The 27,621-nt window shown below is 41.6% G+C and overlaps 1 protein-coding gene and 1 long non-coding RNA gene across 6 annotated transcripts in view; one reads left to right on the top strand and one right to left on the bottom strand.

The window, feature by feature from the left end:
- cadm4 (cell adhesion molecule 4) overlaps positions 1 to 27,621 on the bottom strand; it is a 293,442-nt gene that overhangs the window by 40,589 nt on the left and 225,232 nt on the right. For all 5 annotated transcript variants that reach the window (XM_047360878.1, XM_047360875.1, XM_047360879.1 and 2 more), the window contains exon 3: positions 18,819 to 19,106. In XM_047360878.1, coding sequence (XP_047216834.1) covers positions 18,819 to 19,106 — 288 coding nt within the window. The remainder of the gene's footprint in view (positions 1 to 18,818; positions 19,107 to 27,621) is intronic.
- Positions 11,096 to 11,624, top strand: LOC124865630. The gene is made up of 2 exons (XR_007037635.1): positions 11,096 to 11,338; positions 11,414 to 11,624. It is a non-coding gene; the product is annotated as an uncharacterized LOC124865630 (long non-coding RNA).

The following is a 27,621-nucleotide window of genomic DNA, read 5'->3' as shown; positions in this document are numbered from 1 at the left end:
TCTGGACCTTAGTGGGGTATTCTAACACATAATGTTATGATTCTGGCACGTCTGCTCTACCCTGTCTCCCTGGCTGCAATCAGCAGATTAGATGCACCTGGTGGCTGCTGCAGTGTAGTGCAATCTGTAGAATGCCAAGCACCTTTGTCTTCCCTGATATATACTAGAGGGTGACACGGGAGTGGATTTTCTCTCCTGTCCCATCCCGCTCCCACAGAAAAATGTCTTGTCCCATCCCAATCCCAGGCCAGCATAACGAAAAAAATCCTGTCCCGTCCCACTCCTGGTAAATTGACTCCCACTCCCATCCCGCTCCCATTCAGAACGACTCCCACTCCTGTGCCACTCCCATTTTTGTTTTCTTCATTTAGTCTTTTGGCAATTTCTTTCTTTGAAGGACCAGTTAGGTCCCTGTTTTTAAAGTAAAAAGAATAATAATGAAGAAATAATAAAATATCAAACAAGGAAACAGACCATGCCTATCTTAGTTGAATAAACAAAATGTACCTAGTTGTATTTTACTTATTTATTAAGTGATTGTTTCCTTTGAACAATGACATAATTTTTATGTTTCAAGTTGCTGGAACAAAAGAAAAATGCACCTAGTAAGAGAACTGTACTTGTTGAACAAAAGGGCAAAAAGGCATTACCTTCATAATTTAGAAACTGTACCTCAATGGTTCACAGCCCTGGTCCTCAGGGACCCTTTCCCTGCAGGTTTTAGATGTGTGTCTGCTCCAGAACACCTGATTCAAATTCTGACATGACCTCCTATACAGGCATCAAGAATGGAGGGTCAAACTGGACACAATTAATACAATAAAATCATCATTAAATAAATAAATGTTGTGAATGTCCCATAAGTGAAGTAAATGTAACATGAAAGAAATGTAACATTAAATGTGCCATTAAATTAAAGGTACCATTTATTTATTTAATACATCATTAGAAACAATAAATGTACCATTATATCATGAAATAGACTATTATGCAATTAAATGTGCCACTAAATAATTAAGTATAATTTTAAAGACGACATGACGTAATTAGTGGTACACTTAATATTGAATGATGTATTAAATAAATTGTACATTTAATGGTACATTCAATTTTTTTCTATTTCACAACATATTTATTTAATATCTTCCCTTGATGAAGCCTTTCTATACGGAGCCCGCGAGGGCACAAGGGGGGATTTTTTTCTTTTTTGTGTCCCCACGCAATAGTCTTTGCGTTATTTCGCAATACTTTGTGGGATAGTTTCCAAACCAGATAACTGCAAAAATGAAACAAACACTACACCCGTTTTGAGATTTATTGAGTTTTATTTTGAAATCAGCCTTAAATAAAATTATCTTCAAATCAGACAAATAAGACAGTTTTTATCCACAAGCTGTCAAACAAACTACTGAACTCTGGACAATAATACTGCACGAAACCACATCTGTGACACTTTGTTTGCTTTTTGCTGCTGCATGATGTGTACTTTTTTTTGTACGCCATTAGTGTTTTTGTTTTTATAGTGATTTGAACGGTTCTTCTTGACCTAAGCATTTAATCGCATTGTTTACTGCGTGTTAACCTGCATATGACAAATAAACCATATCAATCACATATCAGTGTTTGTTTTATGAGCAGTTTGTCATTTGTGCTGTTGCTCCAAAATGCCGAACGCAAAAGTATTGCGTGGGGATGCAAAATAAATAAATTTCCCCATGTCCCCTTACGGGCTTCCGTACTTTACCTCTTAAATCTTTAGTGCACATGCAGCAATTTTGTTGGTCAGATGAGACTTGACACATGATGGTACTTTTGGTTTGATGAATGAAGAGATGCAGGACTGATTTAATCCAGAATCTGCCTTACAAGTGTCCCTTAATCACTGGTGAACTTGATTATGACTAAACACGTTTTACAAGCAGCAGACTGCATGTTAACACCGCTACATTCAACTCCCTTGAAGTTCGGTAATATTTGCGACTTTCCTGTCAGCTCTATGAGTTTAATAGATAAGTCCTTATTTCTGACTTTACGTTACAAATCCAATTTCACCACGTCCAGTTCTCCACCGGCGTTTGCTTCCTCCATCCTGAACGCAGGTGGAAAACATCGATCAGAAGCACTGTTGGCTTGTGGGTCGTGTAGTTCGTTTGACTCGCATTATAGTATAGGCTTCTTGGAAAAAAACTACACAATGGTGGCGTCGATCCAAGTTTTTTTTTTCTTAACGTTTATAACAAAGTCTCAGTTTTACATTTCCAAAGACAATTGATCCTAGTTTATTTTCCCTCCTATTGGTTAGCTCCCGCTCCCGTCTGCTCCCGTTCATTTTTCATCCTGTACCGTCCCAATCACGTGATCTTTACTGATACTGTCTCCCATCCTGCGGGAATCCCGTGACCCGTGGGACTCCCGAAAAAATGTCAGCCTCTAATATATACTGACTCTGACAAGCAGACGGTGCCAGATTTCTGAAAGCCATTGTGTGAGTAGATATCCAGCGTTCTTTCCTGTCTGATCATTGTTCTTGACCTTGCCTTGCTTTTTGGATTTATGCCTCTGCCTGCTCCCTGTCGGACTATTTGGATTTTGGTTGTCGACCTTGTTTCTGTCCTTGGATTATTGAGCCTGGAGTCACTTCTTACCTGTGCTGTGGAGATCACTGCCTGCCGCCCACTGAGGTTTCCCCTCTGGGTTTCAAGTTCCACTCAAGACAAAAGCAGGTTAGTGGCTTTTCTGATCCCTGCAAAATCTGGAGAGACTACAAGTCACTAATCCCTCTTTCTGCCTCAGTGATTCCTGGAAGCTGTGAGGAGTGTTACCAGTGTGACATTTTCCTGTGGCTGAATAAACCTTTTAAACTTTCAGTACTGTGTCTGGCTGCATCTTGGGTCTGCCTTTTTCTGATTTATAGCAGAAAAATCTGGCCAAAAATGGACCCATCGCCAGCACAACAGTGGCGTACCCACATTGAGACCCTTTCCTGGTTGGGTTCCGGCATGGAGGAAATAATTTCCACATTATGTTCTGGCAATCTTGTCTCCGAGCCGCCACCGTCACAAAGAAACCACGCCCAAGTAACACGGACAACAGCAGAGGTAAGGGAGCCACGCCTCTCTCTGCCTGAGATGTTCAGGGGAGACTCAGACCAATGTCGAGCTTTTCTAACTCAGTGTGAAATTCATTTTGAGCTTCAGCCGTCATCCTTTCCCACTGAACGTTCCAAGGTGGCTTTTGTTATATCTCTGCTGGCAAGAAAGGCAAAACAGTGGGGAACTGCTGAATGGCATAACAGGTCTGCATCTTGTGATCTTTATGAAACTTTTTCCAAGGAACTCATTCGAGTTTTTGACCTGGTCATTCCAAGTCGTGACACCGCAAGAGGATTATTGTCCCTCAAACAGGGTGATCAACCTGTCTCGACCTATATAATTGACTTTCATTTGTTAGCTGCAGAGAGCCGTTGGAATGAGGCAGCACAAATGGATGCATTCAAGAAAGGATTAACCGAAGACATCAAGGATGAGCTAGTGACCCGTGACTATCCTTCTTCCCTGAAACAACTCGAGGATTTGGCTGCTCGCATTGATATTCGGCTGGCAGAGAGAAGGAAGGAGAAGCGCCATGAGAAGGGTCTCATCATTAACTCAGTTTTCTGCACACCGGTATGAGAGAAGGAGTCGGTCACCTCTCACTGAGGAAAATGATAATTTTGAGCCCATGCAATTGGGCAGAACCAAGATTACCCCTTAGGAGAAAGATCGTCGGAGAAAATTCAAGCTCTGTTTTTATTGTGGAGAGAAGGGACATTTAGCACTCAAGTGTCCACTAAAAGGACAGGCTCAGCAGAGCCAAAGTCAACTATCTGCCTCCTCCTTCTTGTTTCCTGCCCATTTTCAAACCTCTTCTTTGTCTCTCCAGGGGGCCGTGTTTATTGATTCAGGAGCAGATACTGAATTCATGGATGAAACATTTGCAAATAAGAAGGGCATAAATCTTATTCCGTCAGCTGACACAAGAAACGTGCTAGCTTTGGATGGTCACAGCATGAACAATTCACATCTCAGGACGGAGATTACTTTAACCGTTGGAGGTAATCATCAAGAAAAAGTAACTTTCATGATCATTAATTCACCTGAATTTCCTGTAGTCCTAGGGGCCTCCTGGTTGCAGAAACACAACCCTCACATCGACTGGAAGAAAAAAGAAGTTCTGGGTTGGTCTGAGTCATGTTCCGCTGACTGTCTTTTGTCTGCTGCTACGGAGGTCAGTGTGGAGATTGAGGTTGAGGAGACCTATCCGGATTTATCCAAGGTACCTCAAGAATACCATGATTTAAAGGAGGTTTTTAATAAAATCAAGGCCACAGCTCTGCCACCCCATACACCTTATGATTGTGCTATTGATTTGCTTCCTGGCACATCACCCCCTAAAGGCAGAACCTATTCATTGTCTGGTCCAGAGCACAGGGCAATTAAGAGCTATGTTGATGAGGCATTAAAGGCAGGGCACATTCAACCCTCTTCCTCTCCTGCAGGTGCTGGTTTCTTTTTTGTTGGGTAGAAGGATGGTTCATTGAGACCATGCATTGATTATAGAGGCCTTAATGAGATAACAGTTAAAAATAGATATCCCTTACCACTCATGAACACAGCTTTTGATCAGATCCAGGGAGCCAAGATATTTTCTAAGCTGGATCTAAGGAATGCATATCATCTGGTCCGAATCAGAAAAGGAGATGAGTGGAAGACGGCTTTTAACACGCCTATGGGTCATTATGAGTACAAAGTCATGCCGTTTGGACTTACTAACGCTCCTGCAGTTTTTCAGTCATTGGTCAATGACGTTCTAAGAGACATGGTGGGTCAATTCATATTTGTTTATCTTGATGATGTAATGGAAATTCTTGCAGTAAGCGTTCCAAAGTGTATGACCTTTGGGTTACCTCACTCCTCTGAGCATCTGTGTTAGGGGAGGAAGCTGTAAAAGCCATCATCAGAAGTTTAATGGTTAAAACCCATTTGTTAGGATGATGTGTTGGGAAGGACAGATGGGTTCCTAGATAACTTTGTCACCTCTGAACCCAAGAAGGGTCTGGTGTCATAAAACACACACTCTGAAGTTGAGATAACACTGTCATGTTCTGGTATAAATACTGTGTGTAACTGTTGATCGGGGCTTTGTTTCACTGACTAACCTCAGTGTCAAGGTCTTCAAATGCTGAATGCCTTTGAATAAAACTTATAAAGACAAAGTCCAATTTTCTGTTGTTATGAGTCAACTTCTACCCACTTTGATAAGAAAATTCCACAACAATGACATACTGATTTTTTTCTCAAGATCTGAAAACCCACAGAAAACATGTCAGAGCTGTTCTCCTGCGTTTTCTCCAAAACCAGTTGTTCGTCAAGGCAGAGAAATGTGAGTTCCACATAACTACCACTTCCTTTTTGGGCTTCATCATTTCCCCAGATCAAGTGCTTGTCGACCCCTCCTAGGTTAAGGCCGTATTGAAATGGCCTGTTCCAACTGATCGCAAGCAGCTTCAAATATTTCTAAGCTTCGCAAACTTCTATAAGAGGTTTATTAGAAATTACAGCCTGGTTGGTACTCCCCTAAACGCTCTTACCTCTTCCAAGGTGAAATTTGTGTGGAATAAGAATGCAGAGAAGGCCTTCAATAGGTTAAAGGAACTCTTCACGTCAGCTCCAGTGCTATGGTCTCCTGATCCAGAGAGACAGTTTATTGTGGAGGTGGATGCCTCAAGCACTGGGGTCGGAGCTGTATTAAGCCAAAGAGGTGAGGATGATAGTGTTCACCCATGTGCCTTCTTTTCAAGGACTCTGTCACAGGCTGAGTGGAATTACGACGTGGGAGACAGAGAGTTATTGGCTGTCAAGTTGGCGTTGACAGAGTGGAGACATTGGCTGGAAGGGACTAAGGAGCCGTTTATGGTGTGGACTGACCATAAGAACTTGGAGTACCTGAAATCAGCAAAACGGCTAAACCCCAGACAGGCTAGGTGGGCTTTGTTTTTTGGTCGTTTTAATTTCTCCCTATCTTACAGGCCAGGGAGTAAAAATGGCAAACCTGATGCCCTATCCCGGATTCAAGAGCCTGAAGAATCTCAGTCTGCGGGTGAACAGGAGTTTATCCTTCCTGAAACCGTCAGTTTGTCTGTGTCCTGAGTGGAGGTGGAAAGGGAGGTCCAGGAAGCCATTAGGGATCCGCCTATCCCACCATCATGTCCACCTGACTGCTGTTTTGTCCCTGAATGCCTTGTGCCTAAGGTACTGGAGTCTTGTCATTGCTCTCGTTTAGTTTGTCATCCAGGAATCAGCAGAACCATTCAGACAGTTCGAACTCAGTTTTGGTGGCCATCGCTGGTCAAGGATGTCAAAGACTTTGTTGCTGAATGCACTCAATGTTGTCGAGCCAAGCCTTCTCGTCGCCCCCCTGCGGGGTTGTTGCACCCTTTGCCAATTCCCCCTCGCCCATGGTCACATATTGCGATGGATTTTGTGACAGGTCTACCAGTTTCTAATGGTCACTCTGTACTACTAACCATAATTGACAGATTTTCAAAAATGGTTCATCTGGTGCCCTTGGAGAAGCTCCATGGAATTCCTAATGACATTGTTTCCGATAGAGGATCCCAATTTGTTTCACGTTTCTGGAAGGAGTTTTGTTCGTTGTTGGGAATTTCTGTCAGTCTTTCCTTAGGGTTTCATCCTCAGTCTGATGGCCAAACCGAGAGAGCCAACCAAGAAGCTGAAACCAAACTTCGTATATTATGTGAGTCTGACCCAACCAAGTGGTCACAAAATTTGCCCTGGGTTGAATACGCCATGAACTCTATGCAATCAAGTGCCACTGGTTTGTCTCCTTTTCATGTTGTGTTTGGTTTCCAGCCACCCATGTTTTCAGTTCAGGAGAGAGAGGATAATGTTCCGTCCACCCAAGCGGCTGCCCTAAGGTGCCAAAGAATATGGAGAAAGGCCAGGAGGTTGATGATCAGAATGTCACTGGTTCAGTCAAGAACGGCCAACCAGAGACGGATCCCTGCCCCTAAGTACAAGTTGGGGCAGAAAGTTTGTTTCTCCACATAGGACCTCCCATTAAGGGTAGAATCCTGGAAATTGGCACCCCGATTTGTTGGACCTTTCCCAATCTCCAAGATCATCAACCCTGTCGCTGTACGACTGAGATTACCCAACTCCATGAGGATTCACCCCACGTTCCACGTTTCTCAGGTCAAGCCCTTCGTGGAGCCCCGGCTTCTGCCTCAGTGATTTCTGGAAGCTGTGAGGAGTGTTACCTGTGTGATGTTTTCCTGTGGCTGAATAAACCTTTTAAACTTTCAGTACTGTGTCTGGCTGAATCTTGGGGTCCGCCTTTTTCTGATTCATAGCACATAATTATAATTTGATCTTAAACATTGTTTACAGTGTTCCAAGATTGTCCTGTATTAATATCCATCCATCCCTCATCAACTCCGACTAGCTTCCATGCTAAATAAACATTTATCCACAGCATGTTGCTGCCTCCATCATGTTTTACTATGAGGATGTTGTTCTCACCATAATTAGGGCAGTTTTTCCACAAAACAACATTTTGCCTGTTCTTCAACGTGTTCGTTGTGTCCCCTAGATGACTTGTGGCAAAATTTAAATACAACTTCTTATGGCTTTCTTCTTTTCACCTCTTCTATTCAGACCAGATTTGAGTAGGACTAACTGAGGACTAATAATTCTGTCACAAATTCTCTCATCTCTGCAGCTCCTCCAGAACGACCATGGACCTCTATTTCTCTAATTAGTGCTCTCCTTGAACAGCCACATCTTTGTAGATTTGCAGTTGGGTGGATTAAAAAGTGCATTGTGAGATGTTCACATTTTGGGATATTGTTATAGCCTAACCCTGATGTAAACTTCTCCAACACTTTCTCCCTGACCTGCCTGCTGTGTTCACTGGTCTTATGATACTGTTTGTTCACTAATGTTATCTAACAAACCTGTGAGGACTTCACTGAACAGCTGAATTTATACTAACATTAAATAATTCACAAGGTGACTATATTTACTAATTAAGTTACTTCTAAAGAAAAATGATTGCACTACATTAATTAGGGGTGTGAGAATTAAAATTCCACTTCACAATTATGCCATAATTTGTGTTTGTGTCTCACATAAAATCCTAGTAAAATACAAGGTTTGTAGTGTCTGGAAATGTGAGCAAATTCAAGAGATCTGAATACTTTTGTAAGGCTCTGCAAGTTTAGGTTTTTATATTTGTGTACAAACTGCACACTTACTTAAGGAGCAAGGACTGTAACAAACAACTAAAAGGTTTTTCAGAATATATAAATATTGCTTTCTTTAACCCTTTTTGAGCTCTCAGCCAACTTTTGTGAGTTAGGGTAGACTAGATTTACCATCCAGAAATACACACTGTTACATACAACAGGCCTAATCACTAATAAAAATGTTTCAGACATCATAAAAAGTCAGTATCACTATCCTTTTGTCTTTGCTTTAATGAAACAGTAAACTGCTGTTTTAGTGCAGAGCTGCTTAAAGTGCGACTCTTCATTTCATGCACATTAGAGTGTCTGTAATTATACACATCAGAAGCCTCTGCTAGTAATTTAAATAATTAATGACCATTCACAACAGGAAGCCTCATTAAAATACACTGTATAGTTATAATAAAATTAATAAAAGATTTCCTAGTCTAACATAACCAACAGTAAATCAGAACTTTCTTTCTTAGCAATGTTTTAGGAAGAAAGATTTCCTGTGATACGTGATTCCTGTGTGGCTCATAAAGGAGATATACTTATTTAGCTGGGTTTTATTATTTTAAATTGTTTTATTTGTACAACAAGGTTGCTAACACTGTAAGGTAGTATAGAATTTGAGTATTTTCCAGGTGTAGACAAGCACAGAGAAAGAGCATGTAAAATTATGTGTAAACATTATGACATTTTAAATTTTTTAAAGGCCATCTATCCATCCATCCATGGTTTGTGCAACTTCCATATTCAAAGGCTGGCAATTATAGAAATACAGGTCATTCTCAAAATATTAGCATATTGTGATAAAGTTCATTATTTTCCATAATGTCATGATGAAAATTTAACATTCATATATTTTAGATTCATTGCACACTAACTGAAATATTTCAGGTCTTTTATTGTCTTAATACGGATGAGTTTGGCATACAGAAGATTGTGGAGAAGGGCCTATTCCAGACCTTGGGGGACCTGCGGAAGCAGTGGACTGAGTCTGGAGTAGAAACATCCAGAGCCACCGTGCACAGGCGTGTGCAGGAAATGGGCTACAGGTGCCGCATTCCCCAGACCTGGGCTACAGAGAAGCAGCACTGGACTGTTGCTCAGTGGTCCAAAGTACTTTTTTTGGATGAAAGCAAATTCTGCATGTCATTCAGAAATCAAGGTGCCAGAGTCTGGAGGAAGACTGGGGAGAAGGAAATGCCAAAATGCCAGAAGTCCAGTGTCAAGTACCCACAGTCAGTGATGGTCTGGGGTGCCGTGTCAGCTGCTGGTGTTGGTCCACTGTGTTTTATCAAGGGCAGGGTCAATGCAGCTAGCTATCAGGAGATTTTGGAGCACTTCATGCTTCCATCTGCTGAAAAGCTTTATGGAGATTAAGATTTCATTTTTCAGCACGACCTGGCACCTGCTCACAGTGCCAAAACCACTGGTAAATGGTTTACTGACCATGGTATCACTGTGCTCAATTGGCCTGCCAACTCTCCTGACCTGAACCCCATAGAGAATCTGTGGGATATTGTGAAGAGAACGTTGAGAGACTCAAGACCCAACACTCTGGATGAGCTAAAGGCCGCTATCGAAGCATCCTGGGCCTCCATAAGACCTCAGCAGTGCCACAGGCTGATTGCCTCTATGCCACGCCGCATTGAAGCAGTCATTTCTGCAAAAGGATTCCCAACCAAGTATTGAGTGCATAACTGTACATGATTATTTGAAGGTTGACGTTTTTTGTATTAAAAACACTTTTCTTTTATTGGTCGGATGAAATATGCTAATTTTGTGAGATAGTAATTTTGGGTTTTCATGAGCTGTATGCCACAATCATCCGTATTAAGACAATAAAAGACCTGAAATATTTCAGTTAGTGTGCAATGAATCTAAAATATATGAATGTTAAATTTTCATCATGACATTATGGAAAATAATGAACTTTATCACAATATGCTAATATTTTGAGAAGGACCTGTAAGTTCAGTCCATTTACCATCTCCAATATTTCCCAAAAATTTGAAATTTAATTTTGCTTAAAGTCTGATTGGTGCAAAGATGCTGAAAACATGAGAATTACAACTGTAATTGCAGCAGAATTTGGTACTACAAAGTATATACATGCATGACAAACTTTGTAGACTTTTTTTTTTTTTTGTAAAAAAAATCTTAAATCCTTTTCTTTCCACACAGCAGTTATGCACTACTTTGTGGCTGTGTCACATAAAATCTACAGAAAGCATACAGAGATGCACAAATCATACTTTTGCACCAATCATAGCGTGGTCTCTGGCAGCTCAATTAACAATGAGTCTAATGAATTTATATCACCTCACGTATTAAACTTATAAGCTGACTAAACAAGTGAGAGAAAAAACTATTTCTCTGGACTGAATAGGCTCAAGGTTTCAGAGATAGATATCAGATATGTTACTGTGTCAAGTGCTCCTTTAAGAGATAGAAACCAAAAGAATGAGAAACAACTGACTTAGTTTAAGGCAACAGTCTGTTAAACAACTTAGAAGCAAAGGAAGAAAGGTTAGAAGGTTATAAATGAAGCAGTCCGCCATCAAAAATCTCAAAGAGAGAAGCTAGAAATCTTGAATATAAGTATGATCTATGTCAGGATCTGGGTTTGTGTGTGTTTGTGTTTTTTGCTACATGTGCTCATTCTCAGGTGGTGCTGGAGCTCTCAGGTGTGCTGGGTGACAGGTGTGAGTTGTTCCACTGATCACCATGAGGAGTACTTAAGCAGGAGGCTGCCAGCACTTCAAGGCGAGTGTTTTGCCACCAGTGGTACAAACTCAAGCCATACTCTAAGTCTATACTTTGTTCTTGCTCTTCTGCAGATTGTGAAAGCCTATGCTTTGGATCTATGTTACTGAGTTTCTGACTTTGTTTTTTGGAAGCTATTCTGGATGATCAAGCCTGTCTACGCTTTGAGGATTGCATATCCTATCTTCTGTCTTCGTTGGATTCGCATGAAGCTGGCAGCTTTCCTGCTCTCTACATCTCCTGAGCCAAGCCACAAGCGTACCCTGTCCACCCTCCAACGTAAGCCACCGCACATCAAACTAATGCCTTTTGCTCCAAGCTCACACTGAACAGCACCAAGTGAACTCTTTACAGATATTCCTGCTTAAGACCTGGATCCTGAATCTCATTTCGCCCTGGTGACCTGACCACCATTATCCAGTAAGCCAATCTCTGCATCTTGTTAATCATTCATTCTTAGTTTTGTTACCCGTACTCATCCATTCTCTTCACTTCTTTCCCTACAATTAGATTCACGTCAGTTTTCGTTCCTGTTTGTTTTTTCAATAAAACAGTTTTTATTTTACTTCTCCTGAGTGTTCTGTATGTGGGTCAGAGCTATTTCGAAAATGACAATCTGAGCTTTTATGTTCTAGTGAGCTTGCCAGATTATGTGTAAATAAGATACAATTTTATTGGAACATCTCAGAGACATGCCCATTTATACATTTGGCAGATGCTTTTATCCAAAGCGGCATACAAAGGATATAATAATGCAGTTAATATCAAAGCTAACAAACTAATTAGAAGGAAGACTACTAGTTAGGCTCTGTCAAAGGTGACAGTACATACAGTGCAGGCATAGAGGGAAGTGCACAAAGCAATAGTAGAATGGTTAAGGAAGAAGGGGTGATGTAGGGTAGAAGATGCTTTCTGAAGAGCTGGGTGTTAGACAGGGACACCCCTATTCTGGGATGGCTGCATACTTCATTATACAAATTTGGAAAGTCCCATAAGAGTCTAGATTGTCTTGAGCGTGGTGTAGGCACTGCTAGCTGATAACCGGAGTGACTGAGTTGTAACATAAATCCTTGCGAGGGCATTTAAGTAGATGGAAGCTGATCCATTAAGCACTTTGTTGATTCAACGAACAGAGGGGTGACGTGTGCTGAGAGATGGCCATAGACTGCCCCAGTGGCTGGATGGTGTTTTGGGTTAGGTACAGCCTGATATCCTGCAAATACAGAGGGGGATCTGCAGTCCAATAAAAATTTAGACTATCAATATCTGCTGCTTTTCATGCTAAATTCAAGTAAACTTACAATTTGAATGATGGCCAAAAGTGTTGCTTTAATCTTTGGATACTTAGTCATTGTGGAGAGCAGGGAAGAATTACAGCTTTTGTACAATCAGAACTCTTTTTAGGAGCTTAGTTGTAATTTGATTACAGACTGAAAATCTGTCTGATTTTCAAGTGTCTGCTGTTTTTTTTCCACCAACAGTTAAAAGGTCTGGAGTCAACTTCGAGTGGCATTTGTTGTTTGAAGCTATTTCTGAGTATCTGTCAAAGGAGTTCACTGTGTAAGTGAAAATGTCCATCTAGGGATTGCCAAAACACAAGAAATCCATCAGAAAGATAGCAGAAACACCAAAAGCAGACATGTTACCACTTGGTTCATTTTAAGAAAATAAAATAAAAAACAAAGTAACAATTATGCCTGGTGCACTGGTAAGGTACATCCAGTACATCTTTAAAATAAAACACTCCTATCCAAGTCAATCTACCCTAGAGAATATAGGATTAAATGCAAAGCTTTTACTGAATGTTCAACTACTTACAGCACCTTACAAAAGTATTCATACTCACATTTTGACACATTGAAACAACAAATGTCAATATATTTTATATGGAATTTTATATACAGGTCCTTCTCAAAATATTAGCATATTGTGATAAAGTTCATTATTTTCCATAATGTCATGATGAGAATTTAACATTCATATATTTTAGATTCATTGCACACTAACTGAAATATTTCAGGTCTTTTATTGTCTTAATACGGATGATTTTGGCATACAGCTCATGAAAACCCAAAATTCCTATCTCACAAAATTAGCATATCATTAAAAGGGTCTCTAAACGAGCTATGAACCTAATCATCTGAATCAACGAGTTAACTCTAAACACCTGCAAAAGATTCCTGAGGCCTTTAAAACTCCCAGCCTGGTTCATCACTCAAAACCCCAATCATGGGTAAGACTGCCGACCTGACTGCTGTCCAGAAGGCCACTATTGACACCCTCAAGCAAGAGGGTAAGACACAAATAAATTTCTGAACGAATAGGCTGTTCCCAGAGTGCTGTATCAAGGCACCTCAGTGGGAAGTCTGTGGGAAGGAAAAAGTGTGGCAGAAAACGCTGCACAACGAGAAGAGGTGACCGGACCCTGAGGAAGATTGTGGAGAAGGGCCGATTCCAGACCTTGGGGGACCTGCGGAAGCAGTGGACTGAGTCTGGAGTAGAAACATCCTGAGCCACCGTGCACAGGCGTGTGCAGGAAATGGGCTGCAGGTGCCGCATTCCCCAGGTCAAGCCACTTTTGAACCAGAAACAGCGGCAGAAGCGCCTAACCTGGGCTACAGAGAAGCAAGCAGCACTGGACTGTTGCTCAGTGGTCCAAAGTACTTTTTTCGGATGAAAGCAAATTCTGCATGTCATTCGGAAATCAAGGTGCCAGAGTCTGGAGGAACAGGGGAGAAGGAAATGCCAAAATGCCAGAAGTCCAGTGTCAAGTACCCACAGTCAGTGATGGTCTGGGGTGCCGTGTCAGCTGCTGGTGTTGGTCCACTGTGTTTTATCAAGGGCAGGGTCAATGCAGCTAGCTATCAGGAGATTTCGGAGCACTTCATGCTTCCATCTGCTGAAAAGCTTTATGGAGATTAAGATTTCATTTTTCAGCACGACCTGGCACCTGCTCACAGTGCCAAAACCACTGGTAAATGGTTTACTGACCATGGTATCACTGTGCTCAATTGGCCTGCCAACTCTCCTGACCTGAACCCCATAGAGAATCTGTGGGATATTGTGAAGAGAACGTTGAGAGACTCAAGACCCAACACTCTGGATGAGCTAAAGGCCGCTATCGAAGCATCCTGGGCCTCCATAAGACCTCAGCAGTGCCACAGGCTGATTGCCTCTATGCCACGCCGCATTGAAGCAGTCATTTCTGCAAAAGGATTCCCAACCAAGTATTGAGTGCATAACTGTACATGATTATTTGAAGGTTGACGTTTTTTGTATTAAAAACACTTTTCTTTTATTGGTCGGATGAAATATGCTAATTTTGTGAGATAGTAATTTTGGGTTTTCATGAGCTGTATGCCACAATCATCCGTATTAAGACAATAAAAGACCTGAAATATTTCAGTTAGTGTGCAATGAATCTAAAATATATGAATGTTAAATTTTCATCATGACATTATGGAAAATAATGAACTTTATCACAATATGCTAATATTTTGAGAAGGACCTGTAATAAACATACACAAAGTAAAGAACTGTGAAGTGAAAGGAAATTGATAAAGGCTTTTAATTAAAAATAAAATAAATATCTGAAAAGGGTGACAAATGTTTATTGAGCTTGTTTATTCTTTTATTTGAGGAAAAGTAAATATGTACATTTCCCTGAACACACCATTTAAACAGCGAAACATGGTGAATGGCAGCATCATGTTGTGGGAACAGGGATGCTAGTTCGACTTAATGGTAAGGCATAATGAGCTCAACACATGGCAATCCTGAAAGGAAACCTGTTAGCCAGAGCCCCAGTTGAGTGGTTCAGATCAGAGGTTCCAAACTTTTTGCCACGTGGCCCGACATTTTATAGTGGAACCTACTCACGGGCCACAAAATTTCAATTTGTAAAATAAAAACTGAGAAACAAATTTCATTGTGATTTTTTTTTACATTTACCTGCTCAACGTTAAGCTAAACATGGAATTTTATAAAATAAAATAAAACTGGGCGTCCATTGTCATAGCCTGTTCTAAGCAACAAGAACCAGATATGGGTCACTATTTCTTCAAAAATCCCTGCGCTCAACCGTCTGTACTGGTCAGTCAAATTTGTACCATTCTTGAATTGCATTTGGGAGCTGCACAAAATCATTCTGAGGGACACAAATGGCCTCCGGGCCGCACTTTGGACACCCCTGGTTTACTTTACAGTATATGTGCGAAGATGCTAAAAACATAATAGAAAGAATTGCATCTTTAATTGCAGCAGAATTTGGTAATACAAAGTATATACAAGCATCACACTTTGTAAATTTTCATTTGTAAAAATAAATGTATCAATCATAAATCCTTTTCTTTCCACACAGCAGTTATGCACTACTTTGTGGCTGTGTCACATAAAATCACACTAAAATACATTTAAGTTTGATGTTGTGACGTGACAAAGCGTGAAATCGTTTATGGGGTAGGAATACTTTTGTAAGGCAATGTTATCAGCACAGAGAAAAAACTAATTTGCATAATAGTTTTTTTTTCTGGGCAGACAAAATTAAGATAAACTGTAACCAAATTGACAGGCAGGAAAAAAGGCAGAGGAGGCTTGAAATATTTATGAACAAAAGCATCCAAAATGTGATGGCTCAGTGTTTACTGATGATGTGATAAAAAAAAGAATCTGCCGTATGAATTTTAAAATGTACCATATATACAGTGAATATACTATCTGCTCAGATCCAGCCAAATTCCAAAAGGCCGATTAGAAAAAGCTTCACAGAACAGATAGCCAATGACCCAAAACATATTGCAGAAGCAAACCAGGAGATTTTAGTGGTAAAAATTAGGAGTATCCTCCAGTAGTCAGGGTCAGTCCCTTGATCTAAACCAGACAGAACTCCATTTCACTTTCTGAAAGCTTTATCAAAGACAGAAAGACCTGTGGATACACTAAAGCTGAAGGAAATACTTGGAAAGGTCAAGAAAATTATGCTTTTTAATCAGTTTAATTTTACAATTTTAAGTCAGTTAAAAATCCCAGAAGTTTATCTGAATGGTTTTGCAGGTGGAGACCATTGAAATTTTTCCCTCCTCTTTTTTTGACTGCTTATCAGTAGTTTTGCATTTGACCAGGATCAGTGTCACTACTGGTAGCATGACGTGATACCTGGACCCTATAGATGTTGCAGAGGTAGCCCAACTCCACCTGAAAGGCACATTAATACGTGCCATTGCCTGAAGGTTTGCTGTGCCTCCCGCCACAGTCTCAAGAGCATGGAGGAGACCTCAGGAGACAGTCAGTTGCCTTTGTGCAAAGAGGAAACGGATGACTACTGCCAGAGCCCCACAAAGTGACCTCCACCAGGTCACTGGTGAGTTGGTTTCTGACCAAACCATTATAAACAGACTTCATAAGGTGGCCTGTGGGCCTTACGTCCTCTAGCATGTCCTGTGCTCACTGCCCAGCACCATGGAGCTCAACTGGCATTTGCCATAGAGCACTGGAATTGGGAGGTCTGGAACTGTCACCCTATTCTTTTCACAAATGAGAGCAGGTTCACCCTAATCTCATGCGACACATGTGCAATGGTCTGGATTCCTCCTGGTGCATGTATGCAGGTAGTACCTGGAGGATGAATGAATTGACACCCTTGACTGGGCTCCATACTCCCCTGAACTGAATCCAATAGAATAGAGGCGACTGTGGTTCAGTAGGAAGAGTAGTCGTCTTGCAATCAGAAGGTTGTGGGTTCGATTCCAGCTTCCTCCTGCCATAGGTCGATGTGCCCCTGGGCAAGGCACTTAACCTCAAGTTGCCTACCGATCTGCGTATCGGTGTATGAATGTGAGCGTTAGTGAGTGCAATTGGGTGAATGTGGCTCTAGTGTAAAGCGCTTTGAGCGGTCTGTATGACTGGAAAAGCCCTATATACAGGTCCTTCTCAAAATATTAGCATATTGTGATAAAGTTAATTATTTTCCATAATGTAATGATGAAAATTTAACATTCATATATTTTAGATTCATTGCACACTAACTGAAATATTTCAGGTATTTTATTGTCTTAATACGGATGATTTTGGCATACAGCTCATGAAAACCCAAAATTCCTATCTCACAAAATTAGCATATCATTAAAAGGGTCTCTAAACGAGCTATGAACCTAATCATCTGAATCAACGAGTTAACTCTAAACACCTGCAAAAGATTCCTGAGGCCTTTAAAACTCCCAGCCTGGTTCATCACTCAAAACCCCAATCATGGGTAAGACTGCCGACCTGACTGCTGTCCAGTAGGCCACTATTGACACCCTCAAGAAATTTCTGAACGAATAGACTGTTCCCAGAGTGCTGTATCAAGGCACCTCAGTGGGAAGTCTGTGGGAAGGAAAAAGTGTGGCAGAAAACGCTGCACAACGAGAAGAGGTGACCGGACCCTGAGGAAGATTGTGGAGAAGGGCCGATTCCAGACCTTGGGGGACCTGCGGAAGCAGTGGACTGAGTCTGGAGTAGAAACATCCAGAGCCACCGTGCACAGGCGTGTGCAGGAAATGGGCTACAGGTGCCGCATTCCCCAGGTCAAGCCACTTTTGAACCAGAAACAGCAGCAGAAGCGCCTGACCTTCCATCTGCTGAAAAGCTTTATGGAGATGAAGATTTCATTTTTCAGCACGACCTGGCACCTGCTCACAGTGCCAAAACCACTGGTAAATGGTTTACTGACCATGGCAACTTTCTTGACCTGAACCCCATAGAGAATCTGGGATATTGTGAAGAGAACGTTGAGAGACTCAAGACCCAACACTGGATGAGCTAAAGGCCGCTATCGAAGCATCCTGGGCCTCCATAAGACCTCAGCAGTGCCACAGGCTGATTGCCTCCATGCCACGCCGCATTGAAGCAGTCATTTCTGCCAAAGGATTCCCGACCAAGTATTGAGTGCATAACTGTACATGATTATTTGAAGGTTGACGTTTTTTGCATTAAAAACACTTTTCTTTTATTGGTCGGATGAAATATGCTAATTTTGTGAGATAGGAATTGTGGGTTTTCATGAGCTGTATGCCAAAATCATCCGTATTAAGACAATAAAAGACTTGAAATATTTCAGTTAGTGTGCAATGAATCTAAAATATATGAATGTTAAATTTTCATCATGACATTATGGAAAATAATGAACTTTATCACAATATGCTAATATTTTGAGAAGGACCTGTAAGTTCAGTCCATTTACCATCTCTGGGACATCATATTTAGGTCCATCAGACAGTGTCTGATTCTGGATATCCATATCAATATGAATATCCATAAATGGGTTTTGATCCTGAGTGTAAACATACCCTAGAAATAATGAACAAGTGTGAAAATATATGCAGATACAGATGCTGATAATCTGTTGTCTCTGTATAAAGCTCTACAAATACACAGAATGGTTTGATTCTGAACTGATAATGGCTCATTGAAATAACAGCAATGCAAAGTTACTATTGTTTCAATGTAAAGAAATGTTTGATTTCACTCGAGAAAATGTTAGTTGCTCCACAGCAAATCCTAAATTTTCCTCTAGTTATCCATCCATCTTTACCTGCTCTATCTCTCATTTACCTTGTCAAGCCATCAATCACTCATTCATGTTTTCCCATTTTATTATGCACTCAATCTGCAGTATAACCCTACCATTTCACTTCACCTGTCTTATACCATCTCATTAACTTTCACATTCATCTCTCCTAATCATCTACTCATCCATCACTCCTGAGATGCGTCTTTGTACCTGGTATCTCTCGGCCGTTGCGCATCCAGCGCAGGGTGGCAGCCGGTTTGCTGCGTGGCGACACGCAGATGAGCTCAGCTTCGCCGCCCTCCACGGCCTCCTGCTTCTCCTCCACAGTGGGGGTTTCTGGGGGGACAGAAACAGAGAGCGTCGCCACCTGGTGGTGTGTGGAATCTGTGTACAGCTGGCAGAAGTAGCCTCCCTCGTCGGACACGCTGACGTTGGTCAGGGTGATGCGCACCAGCCGTGGCGTGAAGAGCACCATCTGGAAACGGTCGTCCTTCAGAGCTAGAGTTGGGTAAAAAAGAAAAGGAAAATGTTGAAATGAGAAGAGAAAACAAGGGCCTATTGTTGAGGTGGACAAAGAAAGGGAATGAGGGCAGGATGTAAACAAGAGGGTTATTGGGAGACAAAGATTTCGGTGGTGAGATCAAAAGTCACACTCAAGTAAAAAATAGTTGTATTTATAAATAAATAAAATATATTTATTGCACAAAACTTTTAAACCATCACTCAAGTCTTTATACCTTGCTTCCAAGAAGCTAGACCTCCTTTAAATATTTAAAGTGGTGACAACCAACAATTCTTCAGCTTTTTTGAAGGTCTTCCGAAGTTTCTCTTTGCTCTTGGCTCAATTTTCTGTTTAGTCCTTGAATCGTTAATACATTTGTTTTAAACAGTGCCTCTTAAATGTGTACAACCCCTGTTGAAGGTTTCTATGTTAAAAACGAGACAATGGAAAAACAACATTTTAAAGCCTTTTCCACATGTTATGTAAGATAAATCCAGTACAATCTAAGTGAAAAACAAATACACTGGTCGGAGGAGATATAAGAAAACATAATAAAAAACTGCAATAATGGGATTGCATAAGTGTGCACACACTTAGCCTCATTTTTGAAGCACCTTTTAATTCAGTTTCAACAGTCACTCTTTTTAAGCCTGCCATCAGTTGTAGTGAATGACATTAACCTAAATAAAGTTCAGGTACCCTGACCAGATTTCCCCGACATTTACTAATTAGCATCCTTTAGCTGAGGCCATAGTTTGCAGACAGGACACCAAAGACTGGAAGGATGTCATTGTTCAAAGGTATTAGTGTCAGGAGGAGAAGCATAAGCATAGAAAAAATAAATACATGTCCAGCATTTTTATTAAAATTTCTCAGAACCTTCTGAGAGAATGTGTTATGGTGTGATGAAACCAAACCTGAAGCTTGTGCCACAACAATAAAAGGTATGTTTGGCACAGAAACAACACATCCCAAATGACCACCATACTCAGATGTAATATTGTGGTGGCAGTATAATGCTCTAGGGTTACTTTTTCCTCATATGGAGGTGGACTAACTGGAAAAGGGAGTCAAATCAGGTACAGTTTTGAAATAACAGTCAGCTTTGAACTAAAACCTATAGGTGTCTATTAGAAAGCTGGAGATGAAGAGGGATTTAATTGCTTAGCATCACTGTAAGTCCTAGCATAGCCAACAAAACAATGGCTGCACCAGAAGTGAATTAAAGTTTTGGGATGGGCTTGTCCGATTCAGAACTGAAAATCTGTGGAGTCATCTGTGGAGTCAAGCCTTGTTAAGGGTTTTGCAAAAAGACATTATCTACCATTTATATTTTTGGCTTTGATAAAAACATCAGTAAAGACTAATAAATGAAAGGTCACTGAAACTATGCCTAAAAAGGGAAAAATTAAGCTGTACTTGAACTCAAGTCTGTAGGTCCAGAGCTGCAACTTAAAATGTACAGGTACTTTGCCTTCACATTTGTATGACAGTAGTCCTGTGTTGTTGCAAGTAACTTCAAAATATAGACTTTTATTCTTGTTAAATCTTTTTTAGTACACGTTTCCTTAGATGTATATAACCTTTTACATACACTGTCTGAAAAGTATTAACAGATTCCCAGGAGAAACAAAGGCCGCATAATTCAGTGGCATGACATTTTCAGCTTTGAAATCAGTTATTACTTGGCCTCCAGACAGTTTGCCCTGTTTTTAAAAAACAGACGGTTCTTTCTCATAAAGCAAGGAGCCAGAATAGAGATTTCACCATGTAATTTGTGATGTCAATCCTACGAACAGCTCAGCAGTAGAAATAGAGGCTGTGAGGATCCCGGGTGATTACAATCCTGGAATTGATAGTACTGCTACATCTAAGGCTTTGTTTAAGTAAAAAAAAAAGAGCAAATTTGCAAAGCTCGACTCTAGTGCTCCAGAACAGCTTCAGTACGTGGATTGATACAACTCAGACCATGTGTTGGTTCCCTCCTTTCCTGCTCATTGTCTCCCAAGTACTGATTGGACTTTCATGAAGGAGAATGCATCCTTTCATTCTCTTTAGGTTGCTTTACCGACCCCCTCCTGGACCCCCTGCAGTTTGCCTACAGAGCCAACAGGTCTGTAGATGATGCAGTCAACCTAGCCCTTCACTTCATCCTCCGGCACCTGGACTCCACAGGAACCTATGCCAGGATCCTGTTGTGGATTTCAGCTCTGCCTTCAACACCATCGTCCCAGCTCTGCTCCAGGAGAAGCTCTCCCAGCTGAGTGTGCCCGACTCCACCTGCAGGTGGATCACTGACTTCCTGTCTGACAGGAAGCAGCGCGTGAGGCTGGGGAAGCACGTCTCTGACTCCCTGACCATCAGCACCGGTTCCCCCCAAGGCTGTGTTCTCTCTCCTCTGCTCTTCTCCCTGTACACCAACAGCTGCACCTCCAGTCACCAGTCTGTCAAGCTTCTGAAGTTTGCGGACGACACCACCCTGATCGGACTCATCTCTGATGGTGACGAGTCCGCGTACAGATGGGAAGTGGACCATCTGTTGGACTGGTGCAGCCAGAACAGCCTTGAGCTCAACGCTCTAAAGACAGTGGAGATGGTTGTGAACTTCAGGCAGAACCCAGCCCCACCTGCCCCCATCACCCTCTGTGACTCCACAATTGACACTGTGGAATCTTTCCGCTTCCTGGGAACCATCATCTCCCAGGATCTCAAGTGGGAGCCAAACATCAGCTCCCTCATCAAGAAAGCCCAGCAGAGGATGTTCTTCCTGCGGCAGCTGAAGAAATTCAACCTGCCAAAGACTATGATGGTGCACTTCTACACAGCCATCATTGAGTCCATCCTCACCTCCTCCATCACCATCTGGTACGCCGCTGCTACAGCCAAGGATAAGGGCAGGCTGCAGCGTGTCATTCGGTCTGCTGAGAAGGTGATTGGCTGCAGTCTACTGTCGCTCCAGGAACTGTACACCTCCAGGACCCTGAAGCGGGCAGGGAAGATTCTGGCTGATCCCTCCCACCCCGGTCACAGACTCTTTGAGACTCTCCCCTCTGGCAGGAGGCTGCGGTCCATCCGGACCAAAACCTCACGCCACAAGAACAGTTTTTTCCCATCTGCCACCAGCCTGGTTAACAAAGCCCGGAAACCACCCTGACATTCCCCCTTTCCCCCACACCCCCCCTTTTTTTGCTGACAGGACACCTGTAAACTGTAACTCTATGCGTTACATTAACGCTCAGCTTGGACTCCTGCTTACTTGCACTGCTTTACTTGCACAATGATCACCTGCACTGTTGTATTGCTCTTGCATCTTATACTGCTCTATATTTACTCTCACTCACTTAAAACTGTGCACTTATATTTATATTATATTGTAGATATGTTTGTACTGTTTAATTTGTACTGTATTGCACCGACTACGCCAAAACAAATTCCTTGTATGTCCAAAAACGTACTTGGCAATAAAGCTTTTCTGATTCTGATTCTGATTCTGATCTGATTTATTCCTGTTTATAATTTTGGAAAATATTTCTTTAAGGTTTTCAATTACTATGTTTTTCCTTGCATCATTTTTGTGCTATGCTATATGTACAGTGAAAAAAAACATTTAGCAAGGCCAATAAAGTAAGTACAAAATGAGCTTTTGACTCAGAGAGAAGCTAAATACCCCAAGCTGTAATTTGACATCAGCTTTCAAACTCGTAACAATTGCAGTCCATCTTGAACCTCAAATCAGTGAGCTACAAAACATCACAGTGCATGAAGAAATAAATGGAGGAGGAACATTAAGATGAGATGAGAAAAAAAAAAACCCCAAAAAACAACACCTCCCTTATGTAGCACTCGGCCACCTCACAGCACAATCCACAATATAAAAGAGAAATAGTTGCAGATATTTTTTGTGGGCATCACAATCCATTGTCACTCCCTCTAGAAAACAAAGAGTGCATCTTTGTTTTCTAGACGGAGTGAAGAGGATGGGAAAGCAATCTAAAAGAAATATACTAATATAAGTACATACTGCACCAGGTGGAGCAAAATATTTTACAGTAAAATACTGAGTACAATAGAGTGGCTTGGAGGCATGAAGTTAGTCTACTCCTCCAGATTCTATGCCACAATAATCTTTCCACCTCATCCAATTTTTTTTTCTCTCCCCTGAATAGTGGGGTGAGGATTGTTAGAGCTATTCCCCACAGACAGGTAAGTCTTTTTCCTACTCTCTGCACAAAATGGCAACTAAATGTCAGAGTGCTGTTCTAGTCCAAGTTCACCTTTATTGCCCTGCCTCATTTGCATGCTGATGAGGGCTGGCAAAAGGAGGAGAAATAGAGACATGGACCACTGAGGAGGAGAAAGGCTCCATTTGGCTAGTTCTGTTAGGGCTTGCGAGATAGAGGACCCCGGAATGCAGACTAGCAGGCAGCATGACGGTAAGTGCAAAACAATTTAATAAAAAAAAAAAAAAAACTCACTCTCAAAAGAGGCAGGAACAAAACAATAAATGGACAGGCAGGACATGCTTGGCATGACCCACAAAACAAGAAATGAGCATGATCTGAGAATGTTTCCACGAGGAATAAACAGGACAGGTGTGTATATATGGAGTATGACCAGGTGAAACAAGAAGACAGATTAACTAGGTGCAGGTGAACCGGATAACGTTAAGTAACAGACAGAACAAAACGTGACTGAAGCAAAAACAGACACTCTTGAATACAAACAAGAAACAAACACAGAGTTCAGGTGGGGGGCCATGGCAGGAGGGCCAGAAACAGGCACAGAGTTCAGGCGGGTGACAAGGAGGTCGTCCCGAGCAGGCACAGAGTTCAGGCGGGTGACGACGAAGACCTGGCGGAACCTGAGAGGCAGAAGCAGAGCCAGGTAAACCCTCAGCTCTGGGTTCAGAGGACAGAACGAGGACAAACCGTCCCTTGAACCCCTCAGGAACAAGATTCGGCGGTGCTTCCTCCTCGAACCCCTCGTCTCTGGGTTCAGAAGGCAGAACGAGGACAAAACCCTCAGTGGCGTGAACAGGAGCTGAGGCGTCGCCGAGACCCTCAGTGGCGTGAGCAGGAATTGAGGCGTCGCCGAGACCCCCAGTGGTGTGCGCAGGAGCTGAGGCGTCCCTCTTACGACGTCCTCTGCGACGTGTGGAGGAGGTTGAGGCAGGCTTAGGTCGTCCTTAAGCTTTTGATTTGGCGTGCATAGAACCTTAACGCTGCTCCAGCTCGGCAGGTGTTGCCTCAGAACACCGGCCTGGAGCAAGCGAAGACTGCATGGGCGGAGCTGCAGCGAGCCTGGGAAACTTTGCTGTGGCAGACGAAGATGCGGGAAAACTTGCTGCAGCGAGCCTGGGATACAGTCCTGTAGTAGACGAAGATGCGGGCTTAGAAGTTCTCCTTCTCCACTGAAGCTGACTGTCTCCACATTTTTTGTAAAACACACTCCAACTGGTTGCTTGCTTGAACAACATGCAGCCCAATTTTCTTCGCTTATCTCCAGTGGCCATATTTGTGGAGTTCATAGCTAATGGGAATGAACGGAGAAAAGACCTGGCTTGTGGTCTGGGTCGCAGATGGGCAACAGCCTTGGATGTATGGAAGTGAAAAGTTAACACGATGTAATTAATGTTCTGTGAAACCTTTCCCCAGTGGGACTTTTTGTTTGCTTCCAGAAGCCAAATAAGTGCACTGCAAAAATCTTCATTTAAAAATGTTTTCCAGTTTTGTCATGTTTTAGCCACAAACTTTACTGTAGTTTACTGAGATTGTGAAGGAATAAGTAAATTTGTTTAACTTTTTGACCATTTTAACATTCCACCATGAAACACGGTCTTGGCAGAATCTTTCTATGGGGATGTTTTACTTTAATAAGGACAAGAACACTGTTCAGAACTGTTTAAACAAAAGGCAATCCTGGGGAGTTTTGTGGTGTAGTAGAAGAGCAGGCACCCCATATCGACTCAGTCATTCTGGGTACGATTCCCAACCTTGAGACCTTTCCTGCATGTCTTCCCCCCTTCTCTCTATGCCCATTTTCCTGTCTGGTAGCTGTCAATAAAGGCCACAAGTGCCAAAGCAAACAAACACAGGACAATCCTGTGAGAAAAGCTATTACAGGTTGCAAAAGATGGTTCGCCTTTCAGTAGTGGAACAACACTAAATGTACTGCCAAAGTCACAGTTTAGATCAAAGGATTTTCAGATTTTAGGATGCCCCAGTTAAAATCCAGTCTAAGTTACTTAGAATATGTGGTATACATTGAAAATTAATGGTCACAGATGCTGTTTATCAAATCTGACTGAGGTTGGGCTATTTTGCAAAGAAAAAGGAGTAAAAATGTGAGTCACTTGATGTGCAAAGCTGGTAGAGATATACCCTTTAAGAACTGAACCACATCAAGAGGTGGTTCTACAAAGTACTGACTCAGGGGCACTGTGCAATGCACGCTTTTTAGATATCTTTATGCAAAAATGTTGTAAATCATGTATCATTTTTCTTCCACTTCACAATTATGTTTTACTTTGTGCAGGTCGATAAGATAAATCCAAATGAAACAGACTGAGGTTTGAGGGTGTGTGAAAAAGTCCAACAGCTATGAATCCCTATTTAAAGCACTGTAGCAATAAAAATGGTGTATACTGGCTAAAATTTGCATCGTCTCCTAAAGCAGTGTCTTTTCCCATTTTCCGTTTTGCTTTATCCTCTGCCCTGTTTCTCCTTTTCTCCTGCTTTATATTCTTTCTTATTTTCTCTTTCATTGTCTGCTTCACACCCCGTCTTTCTCTCTCTCCATGTTCCTATTAATCTTCGCCATGCTTTCCTGAAGGGTGCAAGTCAATGTCCCATGTGAGAGGAGACAAGGCAGCTCAGTTGAAATTCTTAATGGAAATTACAGTTGTGCTGATCTGAAAGAATTAGAGTCAGGGCTGAAAGTTAGATTCTCTGCCCAAAAGCACCAGCTTCAACTCTCCAAATTAGTCTGCTTCCTGATAAACGGACAAGTGAAGTGGGGATAAAATGCATAGAGCTGAGTGCTGGATGCATGAAAAGTAAATCCATATCTGCAATTATGTCCTAATTCTGAATTTTCCCTGCTGAAAATATATAGCACCTTCTAGGTAGAGTGTTTCCTCTTGAATAGTCGTGATTGCCAAATCAAAATAATTGCTGTTGGAAGCTTTTTATGATTAGAAGGTAAAAAATGTGTTCAAATAAAACTTTTTCAAAAGATGTCACAACAAATGATAATATATAAATAAAATATGATCCACTGCTGTTTATTTTTTCTGTGTGCAACATTAGCAAAAACAATGAGGCAAAATTTAAAACTGGCCTTTTTGAAGGATGCACTGTCGCCAGTTTTATTTATTTTCTCATGATGGAAAGAGAAAGCTCTAATACAGTTAAAGCATATTTTATCCTTAAGTAAACTCGTGATGTAAAAGCATTGCAAGATTTTTCCTTTTAACAAGTTTTCATCAGATCAAGGTTTACCTTTAATTTAACCTTCAGACCATAGGCTATTCATTAAGCTGCTGTTTACTACCTTGAACTGATGCAAGTTCTTTCTTTAACACTAGAGCTCCCAGGGCTGTCAATTTGACGGTTTTGAAAATTTGACATGCCATAACTCTGGTTTATTAAAACTCTTATCTTCCTGGCATCCTGACTTTTTCTAAACCTGTGTCTTGTGTATTCCTATGTCTCTATTTTTGAAAAATAACAAAGTAAATAAAATATCTAAGTATTTCTACCTCTAACTACCACAGCCGCTATTTTGACGGTCCTATTATTTACATTGATATTTTTCCCGCGGCTGAGTATACGCGCGAGCGTTGCCTAGCAACCACCACTCTAGTACGCAGTCTGAGAAGGAGATCGTTGGCATCCCACAAATGGCTTCCAGAAGGATATTTTCTGTTCAAGAGGCATTGGAAATGCTTCAAAAATTACATGATTGTGATTCTGGGGTCAAGAGGGATTCTGACAGCTCTTGGTCAGCATTCAGTTCCAGTGACAGCAAGTCAGAGGGTGAGCCTCCCCAGGCTAAAAAACACGAGTCGTCCCATTAGCAGGAGGTTGTGGCGCATTATTTCAAGGTAATAAAAGACTAACGATTTTATCATTTTAGGCTATAGTTTATAGATTAGTAAACTAATAATATATAAACTATAGCAACAGTGCCACAATCAGCGCAGGTTCAGAGACGGGGAGACAAGCCAGGTGTCCAGTGCCCAGCTATAAACTCAGCAAACCAGCTCACTGGCAGGAGAGAAACTAAAAAACAAGGTACTGATAAAGGAAAAAGAAACAAACAATAAGTTAGGTCATAGATATAGTAGCCCAGTGACAACAATATATTCTGCGCTTTACAGCGTTTTCATCACAAGACGAGCGCACACCTGGGAAGGAGGAGCAGATAGGAAAGGATGGGACTGTGTGGACAGTAGCAGGAGAGGAAGAAAGTAGAAGGAGGCGTCAGAGCGAGAACACGTTGACAGAGCGC

Source organism: Girardinichthys multiradiatus, chromosome 3 (genome assembly GCF_021462225.1).
Source record: "Girardinichthys multiradiatus isolate DD_20200921_A chromosome 3, DD_fGirMul_XY1, whole genome shotgun sequence".
NCBI classification, from domain to species: domain Eukaryota; kingdom Metazoa; phylum Chordata; class Actinopteri; order Cyprinodontiformes; family Goodeidae; genus Girardinichthys; species Girardinichthys multiradiatus.
Note: the sequence above shows the minus strand (reverse complement) of the source record. Positions and strands in the feature narration are given on the sequence as shown.